Genomic DNA, 17,884 nt, shown 5'->3' with positions numbered 1-17,884 from the left:
CAATTTCTCATCATGCTTTGCAAGACTGCAATCCATCACCTGCTCAATGTGCACGATTTCAGCAGCTTAATACACATCAGGAGTGTCTTCAATCCAGAGCAGAACATAAGCATGCATAGAACCTCTAATTTGAAATTCAAAACAGACGAAGTAGTCGATAACATATCTTCTTAATATATTTGTTTTCAAAATTACATTGCATAAGCGCTCAGAAAAGCAATGATAAAAATAGCATGTCTCATGAACAGTACATTTGTCTATTAATGCTGTCCTTAAATCCAATATCAGCTTCTCATTCATGTTGTCACTCTCAGAGTTAGGAACTAGAAATGAGGTCCTAACTAGATGACCACTGCGATGAGATCGCTCGACACACTTCTCCAGTAACTCGTACAAGAACCCATACTCTTGAAATACAAGCTCAGATCTGTGAGCTTCACCATGTTTCATGATTCAGATCCTGGTGTACTGATTTTGTTCCATACCCTGACATTGGTATTCATGCACTCTTCCTCAACTCTTCTGTGAGCGTACAAACAGCATTCCCAGAACCAGTATCAGTAACACTGAGGCTCATAATGTCCTGACTTGATTGAAAGGAAGCAGTTCTGACAAATATCATACCAATGCATATTTTTACATGCAAACTGGCTAAGCCTTGAAGAGATGAACTTTTCAACACTTCATTTACATAGGTAGCGGAAGCTGTATGTGAAATATTCCTGTTTTCCCCTCAAATCACTAATTAAGTTTTAATTACACAGAGTTCTTTCAAGAAATTAATATCCCCCCTCCCAAAAAACACAAAACAACTACACCTCCCACCAGTCTATATGATACCCTATTCGGACAAAAACCCATCGTGTAATTTGTAGGGAGCAGTGTTTTCATTAACCTCAAATATTTGGAAAAAATATGCAAAACTGTGACTCCTCAGATCAGTCAGCTACTATCTAGTTTCTGTGTTGTTTTGTACACTGAAGACATGCCGCTTTATGGTGTGCTGTAAACAATGGCCTTTTGTAAGGTACCAGGCTCCAAATGTCTGGATGCAGTGCCCTTCACCAAGTTCGACTGGATACTGGTTCAGCTGGATTTGCATTCACTGACAGCAGCAGATTTGAAATTGAAAGTCACTGACAAGACACAAAACTTGTCTCCAGCTCCATTTTATGATCACTCTTCTTATTCCATGTTGCCCAACTGCGAGTGGTACATCATTTCTTGTAGACATATTGGACAATCCGTGTCGATACACCAATAAAAGTGGGCAATTTCATTCACGGTGTGGTAACAGTTACTTTTTGTCACTCAGTTATGTTTCCACTTCGATATATTTTATTGCACTGATTCCACACACCGATTGGCATGTACACTCCAGTTCACTTTCATAACTAAGCAAAGGAGATTACAGGACAGCCTGGTACCAATTTGTGCTCTGTGTTTCAGATTACTAACAGCACATCTCTCGTGAGAACTGAACTCGAAGAGAGAAACTTGGTTGGTAACAATCATGCCTACTTACTTCTATCTTCCACATCTCCAGCCAGTTATATGTTCTACACCACCCTGCTTTTGTCAATTCATATCTGTAAGAGCCAAACTCAAACTTGATTTTAACTTCGTACTCAGATGAAACATACTGGTCACATAGTTTGTCAGCTTACATGACTGTAATTTGCAAATATCCTCCTTCAGCATTTTTTTTCTTCCACAAACAATGGGAATGATAGCATGCGAGCGTGTGGTTTTCTACATAATTGAGGAGGCACAATACCTGATAACCTCAAAAAGACGACTACAGGAGAGACGCAGGACAACACGTGCAAACACAAAACAAAATACTTATAACATATTTGCCCTTGACAACGAGGCAAAAAGTCTCGAAATGCACTGTGCTAAGCATGAAAAAATACATAATTAGTGCAGTATTTCAGTATTTAAATAACAAATGACAGCTGCAGGCTTTCAAAACCATCGACTATAATGCACGAAATTGAGTCAAACGTTCCTACTTCCCATAAAGTTATCAGTTTCAGTTAAATCAGCGCTTTTTGTTAGATACTAAACATTTATTAGATAATAAACAAGTACCTGACAAGTCTTTTGGTGCCTGTTATGTACATATATCACACATAAAGTGCGAAAAGCCAAGGGGATATCCTACACTAACTTTTACAGCTTAAAACGTTATTTCCCTTGAAAAATGTAAAAGCAGGGTTTCACTGTATGTCTTATTTGTGAAGCTACAAAAATGTTCCAAATAATGACAAGATGCCACAAATATGATCCACAGAACATGTAAAATGCCTAAACTGTCCATTACACAAAGTTAAAAGCACAACAAGGGTAATACTTTTTGGTCACTATTTTAGCATGCGCAAGGAATGTAGAAGTTTCATCCAACATCTTCCATTTTCTGCCGAATGAAAGAATATTTCAGTTTAACATCTCAAAGATATCACCTAAACAATGGAGATTTGCCACCAGCCCCACACAAGAACATGGGGTGCATGGTGACTTTCACAGTAAACCACACTGTGATTTAGAAAGCCTCACTTGCAGAATCTGCCACTGAAGTTGGCCTAGCTTCTCCATGAAGCTTTCGGGCCTAACTAAATGAACCTATAAAGAAACATGATTCTATTCTTTGGGCCTTCTCTGTTTCCTCTATCACTTCTATCTCGTACAGATCCCATACTTCCGAGCAGTAATAAAGTACTGGTCAACTTACCTCCTTTGCGGGTGGACTACATGTGTAGAAGATTCCCCCAATTAATCTCATTGTGGCATATCTATTATCTGCAATAAGCTTTACGTGGTCATTCCACTTTCAATTGCTCCATTCATGTACTCCAAAATATTTTATCGATATAACTGCTTCCAGTGATTGTTCTGCATGTGTGTAATGATATAATAATGTTTTTGCCTACTTATGCACAAAATGCACATTTATTTATGTTGAAGGTCAAAATAGCCAATGTTTACACCAAGCATTGGTCCTCTTCTGGTCTTCCTGCATTTCGCTCTAATTTCTAAAGTTGGAACTTCTCTTTATACAACAGTATCAACCATAAAAAGCAATATGGAACTTGTGAGTTTCCACTAGGTCATTTGAATATATTAAGAAAATAAATGGTCCTACCAAAATCCTTTGAGATACACTCCTAGGTACTTTAATGTTTGAAGATACCTCTCTGTTGAGAATGACATTCTTTGTGCTGTTTGCTAGAAACTCTTTAATGACACAGCTGATATGATATACCATTATAATATTCTGCAAAACTTTGGCATTGTTGAGCTTTAATAAGTATTGAAAACAGCTGAATTACCCTGTATATAATAACAAAACCATAATTATCCAACAGGTAGCAATAATCTAACATCGACCAAACAAGCTCATACTGTTGTTTGTGATTATAATATGTTATTACATCATTTGTATCATATAATCAATCCCATTCCATACAAGTGAAGCAAAAAAACTGAGCATTTATATATTACTTTCTCACAGGAAAGAAAATTTGGCTTACAGCTGTTACCGAACAGGAATAATCAAAGTGACAGACAGCCTTTAATAATGATTTGAATAAGAAAACACAAATAGAAATCCCTTTTAATAGCAATACAGAAAGAATGACTGACAATTTGAAGATCACATACCTGCAACCTCTCAGTAGCTTTGACCAGCCTGTCGAGATCAACACTTCCTTGGACAGTCAGCAGTTCCATCATGTACCCAGCTTCTGCAACTTGTTGTCTGACTGTTTCAAGCCGCCTCTCAAAGTTCTGCCACAATGCAAAGCGGGCACGTAACATCTGCAGTAGCTGAGCTTGCTGCTGCTCCAAAGCTGCATGTGTATCTTGTAGTGCTGACATCTGTCTTTCTACACCTTGTGGTGAGAGAGAGAGGCGCAGACGTGAAGCAGGTATTGCATGCAGTTGTTGCCTATGTAAACAGGATTTTTTTGTCACAACAAATGTGGTGGATGGAAACAAAGTAAATAGCATAAAAGACTAATTTGCAGACTATGTAGTCATTTTTGCTCACAATAGTACTGGAAAATGTAATAATAAAGGCTGTCTAATGTCTTTTGAAAATGAGACACTTTAAGTAGTAAATGAATTTTGCTATTTGGGAAGCAAAATAACTGATGACTCTTGAAGTAGGGAGGTTATAAAATGTAGACTGGCTATGGCAAGGAAAGCGTTTCTGAAGAAGAGAAATTTGTTAACATCGAGTATAGATTTTAAGTGTTAGGAAGTCTTCTCTGAAAGTATTTGTATGGAGTGTAGCCATGTACGGAAGTGAAACATGGGCGATAAATAGTTTAGACAAGAAGAGAATAGAAGCTTTAGAAATGTGGTGCTACAGAAGAATGCCGAAGATTAGATGGGTAGATGAAGTAGCTAATGAGGCGGTACTGAACACAATTGGGAAGAAGAGGAATTTGTGGCACAACTTGACTAGAAGAAGGGATTGGTTGGTTGGATATCTACTGAGACGTCAAGGAATCACAAATTTAGTATTGGAGGGAAGGGAGGGTAAAAATCATAGAGAGAGAGCAAGAGATGAAAACACTAAGCAGATTCAGAAGGATGTAGGTTCAGTAGTTACTCGAAGAGGAGGAGGCTTGCACAGGACGGAGTAGCATGGAGAGCTGCATCAAACCAGTCTCTTGACTGAAGACCACCACAACGACAACAACAACAACAACAACAACAACAACTACTACTACTACTACTACTATCTCAGTTATACCAAGAATAGTTACTACAGCTACCATAAAATACTACTGTTTAAGGAAGACACAGCATACATGAGAACATAAAAAGAATCAAGTTTTACTGTTAATTATCACTACTTTAGTTATAATGATGAAGCACTGAAGAAAGTGTGTGTGTTTACCAGAAAGAGAGAGTGTACGAGTTACATCATAAGTAACAGAAAATGAAATGATGTGACTGATGCAGTACTTTCTTAGTTTCTGATTTGTTAGTACTACCACTTGTGATCTTTTACTAGGCGTTTTCATCAGGCACGTGAAAGTTGGAATACTCATTTTGCAACTAACTGTATCTCTTACTATAGATTACACAATTTGTATGTAACTGATGACAAATCACCATGTTGACGGCTGGTGTACAATACATTTTTTTTTTTTTTTTTTTTTTTTTTTTTTTTGTGTTGAGTATGCCTGCATATTTCATTTCATTAAGTGTTCCTATTGTTAGCAGGTTTCTTGGATCATTTGCATAATGAATCGTAATAATGTTAGTCATTGTATATCCACATCACAAATCATTTTGTAAATATGGCTAAATGAGACTCAGACATGATTTCAGAAATGTCATGGAGGAACTTTTTCAGTTTTCAAATTTTAATTTGCTGACTGTCAAGACATATTATTTCACTGGGTACCTGATCAAAAATTTTGATCTCAGTATTGTACACCCCTTTTTCTGATAAAGAACACCTTCATGTGGTGTAGTGAATGTCATTTTTTTTTTATTCTGGTACTGTAATTATGTACACAATTGTTCTTTTTGAAATGCAGTGGATTATTTACAAAAATTTAATGAAGGAATATAATGTGAAGCAGTAATCACAATGCCTAACCCAGTAAATAGATGTCTACATGATGATCATGGGTGAGCACCACATCTTATTCTTACAGCATGTTTTTGAGGAATGGACACTTTCTTTCTTAAAGTTGAATTACTCCAGAACATTATTCCATATGACATTATTATATGTCAACTTACCATTTCCCTCTGCTCAAGATTTGCAATGATTTGAAATGTAAATGAGGTTGAACTAATTTGTTTTAGGGGTAGTAAATTGTGTTTTTTCTATTTAAAATGCTTATCAATATGGTCACCTTAGAACTTTGAAGTTTTCAACCTATTTATAATTTACTACCCATGTGCTACATTTATCAATGTTGTAATACCTCTATACCTTTTGATATGCAGAACAGAACATTTTGTGTGCTTTTAAAACTGAGTGATACCACTTGCGGAAAACCAGTCATTGGTACTTTTAAGAACAATTTTTACCATTTCTTCTGTTGCTGTATGTAACTAATTCTGCTTGTTGTATATTAGAAAAAAATGGTTCAAATGGCTCTGAGCACTATGGGACTCAACATCTTAGGTCATAAGTCCCCTAGAACGTAGAACTACTTAAACCGACCTAACCTAAGGACATCACACACACCCATGCCCAAGGCAGGATTCGAACCTGCGACCGTAGCGGTCCCGCGGTTCCGGACTGCAGCGCCAGAACCGCACGGCCACCGCAGCCGGCTGTTGTATATTAGATGGAAGATCATTTACACATATGAGGAAAAATAGTGGACCCAAGATTTGAGTGTTGGGGAACCCCATTCATTATTTCTTCCCAGTCCAAATAATCTCCTCTGATTATACCATTGGTTAATTACCAAGTACAACTTCCTGCTTCCTTTTGGTTGGATAGGATATTATACACTGGTTGGCTACACCATCAATACCGTAAAACCTCAGTTTATGATTTATTTGAGATTAAAAATCTGCAGCTATTGCCTCTTCTTTTAAAAATGGTTTCAGAATTATTATTATCGTCATTATTATAAGTTAGATTGTTGTTCATGTCTACAATATTCTTTAAGATGTTCGACTTGAGTCATTACATGGGCACTTGGAGGCATATTGGCAGAAACTGGAAATCAGAACTCCAAGAATGTGAATGAGCTGTCTAAAATAGCCTAGTGATGGCCTTCTTGCTCTAATAACAACAATTTACATATTATGGACCAAAATGCCAGAGTTCGCAGTCTTGTGTGTGTGTGTGAGTTGTGCTTGCTTGTGTTTATGAATAGTGGCTGTCTGGCAAGTAGCAATCTAGCTTTTCCTACATTGTTAACTATCTGTGTGAGCAAGTATTTTGCATTGTTAAAAACATTGGTGGGTCTCTGCAACTGTACAAAGTTAAAAGGCAAAAGAATAACACTGTGTGCTCAGCGTGGTTATCAAGACACTCAAAATGAAAACAACACATTAATTCAATGGTGAGATGTTAGCACTAGAAATGATTCTCTCTGCTTTGATAAGTAATGTACACCCAGTCAGTCAAGGTTAGGATCAATTCCTCGATTTCAAAAATTTTGCAACCTTCCTCCCAACTACATTTTATATTTCACACTTCTGAGCAAAAACTGTTTGTCTGTTCTCAGAATAATGGATGCATATGTAATAATGTTCTGCATGCTAGAAGAGGTGTCACTAACTCAATGATTTTTATCAAATCAGTACATGTGATAAGAAATTGTCACCATGGATCTGACACAGAAAAAAAGTCATGAACAAATTTCACTGCAAATGGAAAACAGTTCACTCTACTAAAGTCAAATACTCTAGACTCAACTACATATTTATACGAGAACGTGACATATTTAGCTGATCCCTAAATCAGAATTCTGTTTATCAACTGCAGTCACCTGATGGAATTATTAAAAACTTCAGCAATTACTTGCTTAACTTACCTGAGTGCCATCAATTGTTGCCACTGCTGGCCTAGATCCTGTCCGGCAACAACACAGCGATCTATTGCACGCGAAATGACATCTGCTCCCTGGTCGTGGACACGTTCACAGTCTGCCAGAACATCTGCAGTCCTCTCCTGTGCTGTAGTTGCTCGTGTTAATCCTCGGCTGACAGTCCGAAGCTGTTCTCGGACCTGTTCAGCTGCCTCCAACTCCTCCGAGACCTGTAGCTCCAACTGCCGGGCACCACCAAGTAGTGAGCCTACCATATCTGATTGTTCTGCTGATAGCAGACCTAGCCTTCCCAGTTCCTCCTGGATACCATCAAGGCGTTCTTTCATCACCTGAAACACAATAATTCTGGTGTCATAATAAGAAACTAAAATCATCAATTGAAGTATGCCTATTTCCAGATTTGTTATCATTCAACCTAAAATCACTCTTTTCATTCAGTACCTTGCCACAATAATGGGAAAATTACACCATAAAATTAGCGAAATGGTGACTGCAACAGAAAAAGAAATGGGATCCTAGTGGGGTTGGGTGAGGTGGGGGGGGGGGGGGGGGGGGGGGCAGAGAAAGAGGTTTCAGAAAATGGAAGAGGGGGAAAATCTCAGGTTTGCGAAACTGGACGACTCCTCCCTCAGAAGGTAATGCAAGATATGAGAAAAAGATGCAAAAAAAGTATAGTACATAGCTGAAAGACATAAGTAGATAGATAAGTAGTAGATCCGTCCAACAACTATGTATACCAATGAAAGTGAAGAAAATCTTACATTGCTCCATCAAATGTAACACTTTCACTTTTATGTCTCTCCTCACTAGCAATCCATAGTTCCTTCCTCCTCATCCTTTCCTTTTATATGGCTCAACTGTCTATCTTGTTTTGTATGTAAAAGTTGCAGGCAAGTTCTTGTAGGATGAAAAAATGAAATGTCGTATGGCTAGGGTCTCCCGTCGGGTAGACCGTTCGCCTGGTGCAGGTCTTTCGATTTGATGCCACTTCGGTGACCTGCGCGTCAATGGGGATGAAATGATGATGATAAGGAAAACACAACACCCAGTCCCTGAGCGGACAAAATCTCCGACCCAGCCGGAAATCGAACCCGGGCCCTTAGGATTGACATTCCGTTACGCTGACCGCTCAGCTACCGGGGGCGGACTCTTGTAGGATGTAAATACATCACAATGAAAGCAGACAACTCACCGAATAGTAGAAGCATTGTGTTGTTGACATGCATACACAAAAGAAGGAAAACTTCTGGGATTTATCCTTTGATGAGCTAAAGTACACACACACACACACACACACACACACACACACACACAAACCTATGCCCCTATATGGTGCTGTCTACACTAACAGCGCTAATGCTATTTTGCGGCAGGTTGCCTGGTTGTGGTGGGGGAAGTGTCAGATGATGTGGGTAGAGGGAGAGGGTGGGAAGAGGCATGGAGAGTGACTGAGGGTAGGTGGTTAGTAGCTTGGAGGGAGGTGGCCGGTTTGCTGGATAGGAACATGGGAGGGAGGTGTGGCAGGTATATGGACTGCCATAATTGTAGTAGCCGGTGGGGAATAGCACACACTGAAGGCAATGTGGGGGTGTGAATTGTGAAGGGGTGACAAGATGAGGGTGGGGAAACTGTTGGGTGGACAATGTGTTGCCTGGATTGAGACCACCGCGGTTATGAAAGTGGAGGATGTATTGTGAGGACAACGCCTACCTGTACAGTTACCAGTGGTGGAGGGAAGAATCCAGATGGTTCAGGCTGTGAGGCAGCCATTGAAAATTAGCATGTTGTGCTCAGCAGCATGTTGTACCACCAAATGGTCAACATTGTTCTTGACAACAACATGGCGGTGGTCATTCATTCTCCTGCTCAATTTCAATGACTGCTACAAACTTCTCTACCACCAGCTTCAGGAGTTATCCTGATGACACATCCTGGCCTCAATCTCAGTTGTCTTGTGACAGCCAGAGCGAGAGCACCAGCAGCAGCGAGTATTGTTTGTATAAAGCGTTTATTTTGCATTTTGTTTACGACCTTCCACTAAGGAAGGGATTCTATTAGTGTTTATCTGCTCTGCATAGTAACTAACAGTTCTTGATAAAACTTTACGTAGTTTTCGTGTTAGATTTCTTAGTGTTTTCTTGATCGTTTAGAACAGAAAGCGCCCTAAAACCGTCTTTTGTTTGTTTCGCGGCCGTTAGCCACTAGTCACTTGAATCAGCAGTTGTCTTGTGACAGCCAGAGCGAGAGCACCAGCAGCAGCGAGTACTGTTTGTATAAAGCGTTTATTTTGCATTTTGTTTACGACCTTCCACTAAGGAAGGGATTCTATTAGTGTTTAACTGCTCTGCATAGTAACTAACAGTTCTTGATAAAACTTTACGTAGTTTTCGTGTTAAATTTCTTAGTGTTTTCTTGATCGTTTAGAACAGAAAGCGCCCTAAAACCGTCTTTTGTTTGTTTCGTGGCCGTTAGCCACTAGTCACTTGAATCAGCAGTTGTCTTGTGACAGCCAGAGCGAGAGCACCAGCAGCAGCGAGTACTGTTTGTATAAAGCGTTTATTTTGCATTTTGTTTACGACCTTCCACTAAGGAAGGGATTCTATTTGTGTTTATCTGCTCTGCATAGAAACTAACAGTTCTTGATCGTTAGGAGAGAAATTTATTTTGTACTTATTTGCTGCGCTTAGCTTTTAAATAGTTTTTCTGGGAAAACCTAGCGTAGTTTTCGCGTCTCGTATTTCAGTGAGTGTTTCTTGATTATCAGAGTAGCTCATCAGAAGATTATCTTGGGAATTTGTCACCGTATAGAGTAGGGTAAACATAGTCATGTGTAGGGACTGTGGTTGTTGTGAGCGGACGCAAGGAGAATTGGCCACTCTTCGGGAGCAGGTGGAGGCTTTGTCTGTTAGGCTCATCGAGCTCGAGGCGCAGGCGTCGGCTCGTAGTGGCGTTGGGGCAACTGTGGCGAGACCTATGCCTACTTCGGTGGCCTTGGAATCACATGGAACCCCTGATGTCGCTGCGTCTTCCGGCAGTGAGCATCTTACCGGTCAGCCATCACTCCAGGGTGAATGGCGGACAGTGGTGGGCTCGCGCGTGCCTGGCCGAAAGGCGAAGGTGGGATCTGGCCGCGTGGCAGCTGCCTTACCCCTTTCCAACAGGTACGGGGTGCTTCCTAGTGGTGATGACATCGTTTCCGAGCCACCACAGGATGCCTCGCCTGTTGGGCCAGTGGCCGATTCTCCAGCAAGGTCCCGACAGTCACAGAGGGCGGGCCTATTAGTTATAGGGAGCTCCAACGTTAGGCGGGTTATGGAGCCCCTCAGGAAAATAGCGGGTAAGTCGGGGAAGAATGCCAGTGTGCACTCGGTGTGCTTGCCGGGGGGTCTCGTCCGTAATGTGGAGGAGGCCCTTCCGGCAGCTATTGAACGCACTGGGTGTGACCGGCTGCAGATAGTAGCACATGTCGGAACGAATGACGCCTGCCGCTTGGGTTCTGAGGCCATCCTTGGTTCCTTCCGGCGGCTGGCTGATTTGGTGAAGACAACCAGCATCGCACGCGGAGTCAAGCTGAGCTTAATATCTGCAGCATAGTGCCCAGAGTCGATCGCGGTCCTCTGGTTTGGAGCCGTGTGGAGGGTCTAAACCAGAGGCTCAGACGACTCTGCGACTATAATGGTTGCAAATTCATCGACCTCCGTTATTGGGTGGAGAACTGTAGGGCCCCCCTAGACAGGTCAGGCGTGCACTACACACCGGAAGCAGCTACTAGGGTAGCAGAGTACGTGTGGCGTGCACACAGGGGTTTTTTAGGTTAGAGGGACCCCCCCTTGGGCGAAACGATAAAATACCTGACGGCTTACCAGAGAGAACATCAGCATCGTTGATAAAGAACGTCCGTCCTCAGAGACCAAAAACAGGAAAAGTTAACGTAATATTGGTAAACTACAGGAGTATCCAGGGCAAGGTTCCTGAATTAGTATCGCTTATTGAAGTAAATAGTGCGCATATAGTATTAGGAATGGAAAGTTGGTTAAAACCGGAAGTAAACAGTAACGAAATCCTAGACACAGAATGGAATATATACCGCAAGGATAGGATAAACGCCAATGGTGGAGGAGTATTTATAGCAGTAAAGAATTCAATAATATCCAGTGAAGTTATTAGCGAATGCGAATGTGAAATAATCTGGGTTAAGTTAAGTATCAAAGGTGGGTCAGATATGATAGTCGGATGCTTCTATAGACCACCTGCATCAGCAACCGTAGTAGTTGAGCGCCTCAGAGAGAACCTGCAGAACGTCGTGAAGAAGTTTCGTGATCATACTATTGTAATAGGGGGAGACTTCAATCTACCAGGTATAGAATGGGATAGTCACACAATCAGAACTGGAGCCAGGGACAGAGACTCTTGTGACATTATCCTGACTGCCTTGTCCGAGAATTACTTCGAGCAGATAGTTAGAGAACCAACTCGTGAAGCTAACGTTTTAGACCTCATAGCAACAAATAGACCGGAACTTTTCGACTCCGTGAATGTAGAAGAGGGTATCAGTGATCATAAGTCAGTGGTTGCATCAATGACTACAAGTGTAATAAGAAATGCCAAGAAAGAAAGGAAAATATATTTGCTTAACAAGAGTGATAGGGCACAAATCGCAGAATATCTGAGTGACCACCATCAAACGTTCATTTCTGAGGAAGAGGATGTGGAACAAAAATGGAAAAAATTCAGAAACATCGTCCAGTACGCCTTAGATAAGTTCGTACCGACTAAGGTCCAAAGCGAGGGGAAAGATCCACCGTGGTATAACAATCATGTACGAAAGGTACTACGGAAACAAAGAAAGCTTCATCATAGGTTTAAGAGTAGTCGAATCATAGCTGATAAGGAAAAGCTGAACGAAGCGAAAAAGAGCGTAAAGAGAGCAATGAGAGAAGCATTCAACGAATTCGAACATAAAACATTGGCAAACAATCTAAACAAGAACCCTAAAAAGTTTTGGTCATATGTAAAATCGGTAAGCGGATCTAAATCCCCTATTCAGTCACTCGTTGACCACGATGGCACCGAAACAGAGGACGACCGAAGAAAGGCAGAAATACTGAATTCAGTGTTCCGAAACTGTTTCACTGCGGAAAATCGTAACACGGTCCCTGACTTCAGCCGTCGCACGGACGCCAAAATGGAAAATATTGAAATAAACGATATCGGAATTGAAAAACAACTGCTATCACTTAGTAGCGGAAAAGCATCCGGACCAGACGAGATACCCGTAAGATTCTACAGTGATTATGCTAAAGAACTTGCCCCCTTTCTATCAGCAATTTATCGTAGATCTCTGGAAGAACGTAAAGTACCTAGCGACTGGAAGAAAGCACAGGTCGTTCCCATTTTCAAGAAGGGTCATAAATCAGATGCGAATAATTATAGGCCTATTTCGCTTATGTCAATCTGTTGTAGAATAATGGAACATGTTTTATGTTCTCGTATTATGACGTTCTTAGATAATACAAATCTCCTTCATCATAACCAACATGGATTCCGCAAACAGAGATCATGTGAAACTCAGCTCGCCCTATTTGTCCAAGAAATTCACAGTGCCGTAGACACTGGCGAGCAGATTGATGCCGTATTCCTGGACTTCAGGAAGGCATTTGATACGGTTCCGCACTTACGTTTAGTGAAAAAAATACGAGCTTACAGAATATCGGACCAGGTTTGTGATTGGATTCAGGATTTCCTAGAAGAAAGAACACAACATGTCATTCTTAACGGTTCAAAATCTGCAGATGTAGAGGTAATTTCGGGAGTACCGCAAGGAAGCGTGATAGGACCTTTATTGTTTACAATATACATAAATGACTTAGTTGACAACATCGGTAGCTCCGTGAGGCTATTTGCAGATGACACGGTTGTCTACAAGAAAGTAGCAACATCAGAAGACTCGTACGTACTCCAGGAAGACCTGCAGAGGATTAATGAATGGTGTGACAGCTGGCAGCTTTCCCTAAACATAGATAAATGTAATATAATGCGCATACATAGGGGCAGAAATCCATTCCAGTACGATTATGCCATAGGTGGTAAATCATTGGAAGCGGTAACGACCGTAAAATACTTAGGAGTTACTATCCGGAGCGATCTGAAGTGGAATGATCACATAAAACAAATAGTGGGAAAAGCAGGCGCCAGGTTGAGATTCGTAGGAAGAATTCTAAGAAAATGTGACTCATCGACGAAAGAAGTAGCTTACAAAATGCTTGTTCGTCCGATTCTTGAGTATTGCTCATCAGTATGGGACCCTTACCAGGTTGGATTAATAGAAGAGATAGACATGATCCAGCGAAAAGCAGCGTGATTCGTCATGGGGACATTTAGCCAGCGCGAGAGCGTTACGGAGATGCTGAACAAGCTCCAGTGGCGGACACTTCAAGAAAGGCGTTACGCAATACGGAGAGGTTTATTATCGAAATTACGAGAGAGCACATTCCGGGAAGAGATGGGCAACATATTACTACCGCCCACATATATCTCGCGTAATGATCACAACGAAAAGATCCGAGAAATTAGAGCAAATACGGAGACTTACAAGCAGTCGTTCTTCCCACGCACAATTCGTGAATGGAACAGGGAAGGGGGGATCAGATAGTGGTACAATAAGTACCCTCCGCCACACACCGTAAGGTGGCTCGCGGAGTATAGATGTAGATGTAGATGTAACCCATTGTCCCCATATCTTCTACCCAAGGGGTTCCCCCCCCCCCCTCCATCCTGTTAGCCCCTTCCAATTCATATCCCCACGTCACTGTCACCATGCAAACTTGCCACCGGCCCCTATGAACATGTCAGCCTACATATTTGCCACCCCAGCATCCCACATTGCTAGCTGGCAAAATATCTGCCTCCCTCCATGCTGCTAGCCACTCACCCTCACTCTCCCTGCCTCCCTCTCCCACTACTCACCCCATCTGACACTACCTCCATCACAATCAGTCCACCTGCCACAAAAGAGCATTGGCACTGACAGTCCAGTTGGCACCATGTAAGGGCATAGGCACATACATACATATGTACGTGTGTGTGTGTGTGTGTGTGTGTGTGTGTGTGTGTGTGTGTGTGTGTCCAGGTCATCAAAGGATAAATCCAAAAGCTAGAAAGTTTTCCTTCTTTTATGTGTATCTATAAACAAGTCAATGTTTCTACTTTACAGCAGGTAGTCTCCATTATTCCTATAGTATTTACATTGTATTGCATGTACTTATTTTTCTCAATACATAATTGTAACAGTAATACATCTTCTTATAAAGTTTTGTCTGTTCACATTATAAAGGTTATACTTATTAGGCAAAAGTCTGTGTGTCAAACTTGATCAGCTGAATTAGAACCCCCACCTCTTATAGAGTTTATTTTGTCTTTACTATTTTCATGATCTGGTAAATTATTTTTTTAGCTTCATTGCTGATTGACTATCCTGTTGCCACAGTCATCAATTAACTTAAGGCAGGGCTTCACAACATACGTGCTCGCGGAGCAAGCTGTGAGCAGCAAGGCGCGAGCACGGAGCAGCATGAGCACGCTACCCCCACTACCGGACCAGAGCGGAGAGTGGGGAGAGTCATGTGGGGCACACAACAGCTGCCGCCAGTCAATGTAAATCCGCGGCCACCTTGAGGGATATCACTCACGAATTATTACTGCGACAAATGAAACAAATAAAGGAGAAGGTACACATGCCACATAATTTTATCAGCTTAGTGTATGCCTCTACATTCGTATTAATTTGTGAACTGTTACACAATAAAAGGTATCACTGAAGTGTGGGATTCTCGAATATCTTGTACTTTTTGCCCTTTACAATTGTGTCTATGTTCGGAATAACTGCTCTTATGCATTGTAGGCGCAGCATGCAGTTTAAATTTCAATCAGACAATGCGTTTCTCAGGCGCGTCTTGTTACATTTCATTGCAGAGAACAGTTGTTCACAAACATACGTGGAACCGAACATTGATATTATTGTAGCCACCAGTTTGTGCAAACGAGGAATTCTATCCTGAGGGAAGTGTCTGTAGAATTCCAAAATGTTTTTCTTGTTCTGAAATTTGTCTTCCTATTCTCTGTCACACTGCAGGTCAATAATTTCTAGTTGCAGCTTAGGCTGAATCTCTTCAATATTCGCTGAATATGGAGAGGAGAACAGATCAAAATCACTGTCTAGTGCTGTCAGTACTTGAAAGCGTTGATCAAATTCTTCCTTAAGGGCAACTAAACTATGTGAATAACGTTCACAGTCTTTGTGAACATCTTGCATGGATGATAATTTAAGAAAATGAGCTAGATTTCCTGTTTCCAGCTGACTCACCCAAAGTGTCAATTTCATTTTAAAAGCTCGTATTCCATCTATCAAATGAGTAATTAGCAGATATTTACCTTGTAGTGAAATGTTCAAAGCATTCAGATGGCTAGTTAAATCTGCTAAGAACGCAAGATCACATTTCCATGAAGGCTCTTTCAATTCAGGAACACACGTGTTATTTATTTCCATGAACATATTTATCTCATCTAATGGGCAAAAAAATCTATTTAATAATTCACCACGACTAAGCCAGCAGACCTCACTGTAGTAAGGCAGGCTACCATACTGGCTTTCTACATCCTCAAGAAAGCTTTTAAATTCTCTGTGTTGTAGCCCATGCTTCCTTATATAATTGGTTGTACGAACAACACTCATCACATTTTTTAGAGTGATACTCTTTGCACATACGTTTTCCTGCTGGATCACACAATGAACGCCCCTTATTTCATTCGGCACGGTCAGTTTTTGAATTTTCTCCTTCAACAGCGCAACGAAACCTGATTTTTTCCCTGTCATCGCTGGTGCACCGTCTGTAGACACTGAAACTAAAGAATTCCAAGACAATCCTATATTTTCAACACTTTCTTCAACACTACTTAAAATATCACCTCCGGTTGTAGTGTTCTTCATGGCTACTACATCGAGGAGCTCCTCACTCACCTGAAGATCTCTATTAACACCTCTAATAAATACGGCAAGCTGCGCTGTTCCAGTGATATCAACACTTTCGTCCAGAGCTAGAGAATACGCCATAAAATCTTTACAGATATTTGCAAGCTGGCTCTGGACGTCATCTGCCATGTCCTGTATGCGACGCATAATGGTCATGTTAAATAATGGCACAATCCAAAACTGTTCAACTTGAGATGGACCAAATCTTCCGCTGCAACTACCAAACATTCTTTTATTAAGTCGCCATCAGTGAAGAGGCGCAGGGATTTTGCTAAAAGCAAAGCAATTTTGTAACTCACTCTGAGAGCTGCCTCAGTTGATTTTTCTTCGTCGTCAAGATCTTCTTCGGATAGCTTCCTTTTAAGTTTAATAACTTCCTGTGCACGATCTGGTCCATCACATTTTCCACTTCCGTAGTCTTTCGCATGGTACGACATATAATGTCGCTGCAAAATAAATTTCCTAAAAGAATTCAGCGTTTTGTGACATACTAAACATTTTGCAACACCATCTTTTTACTGTAAACAGATACAATTCCTCCCAATGGGGGTCGAATTGCGAAAGCATGGTTGGAGTTACACAACGGCGACTTGACATGATTCTTAAACAGCGAAGTGACTGTTAGAGCTGATCGTAGTACTTTAAACGTTACACAGTCAGCGCGAATTCAATAGGCACGCTGCGGCCCTATTCAAACGTGCGCGCTTTTCCCCTCCCTCCCTACTCCGCGACCTTGCACCTGCTCGCGAGCACGAGCCTGAGCAGATGCGAGTACTCGCGCTCAAAACCGGCCAGTTGTTAAGCCCTGACTTAAGGGATAAAACTCATGTGCATGACTGTGAATTGTATAAACAATATTATGTGGGCAAAAGTGTACTGATGACCTGAAATAGTGGAGGGTGGTGGTGGTGACTTATCTAGACTGGTGAATGACACAATAGTTGCAAGGTGTCATGACAAATCGAACAGCGAACTTTATAATAAGCATCATCCATAGCTAAAGATATGCATCGTGAAGGGAGGATGAAAAAAACAATAGAGTATTTTTATTTTAGAAATGATAAGAATCTAGGGAGAAGGTAAGATAGTGATATCGCCATTCATCTTTAAGTCCAATTTCCTTGTTTTTCAATTTTTATTCTTCTTTGAAGACTGACCTTTTATGGTCATCTTCTTCATTCCACCTGTTTTAAATTTTGACTTCCGCCACTATTCTTCTTTATTTAGATGTACCTGAATATGTAACTCTAACATTGTAAAATGTTTTTTCCCATTTTTCAGAAACTTCTTCAAACAAATACAGAGTTAATTCATA

At 41.0% G+C, this 17,884-nt stretch overlaps 1 protein-coding gene across 1 annotated transcript in view; it reads right to left on the bottom strand.

Moving 5' to 3' along the window:
• The window catches only part of LOC126194652 (muscle-specific protein 300 kDa), a 607,158-nt gene that overhangs the window by 26,952 nt on the left and 562,322 nt on the right, over positions 1 to 17,884 (bottom strand). The window contains exons 115-116 of the mRNA XM_049932837.1: positions 7,527 to 7,870; positions 3,664 to 3,949 (exon numbers count right to left, since the gene is read on the bottom strand). Coding sequence (XP_049788794.1) covers positions 3,664 to 3,949; positions 7,527 to 7,870 — 630 coding nt within the window. The remainder of the gene's footprint in view (positions 1 to 3,663; positions 3,950 to 7,526; positions 7,871 to 17,884) is intronic.

Source organism: Schistocerca nitens, chromosome 7 (assembly GCF_023898315.1).
Source record: "Schistocerca nitens isolate TAMUIC-IGC-003100 chromosome 7, iqSchNite1.1, whole genome shotgun sequence".
NCBI lineage: Eukaryota > Metazoa > Arthropoda > Insecta > Orthoptera > Acrididae > Schistocerca > Schistocerca nitens.
Note: the sequence above shows the minus strand (reverse complement) of the source record. Positions and strands in the feature narration are given on the sequence as shown.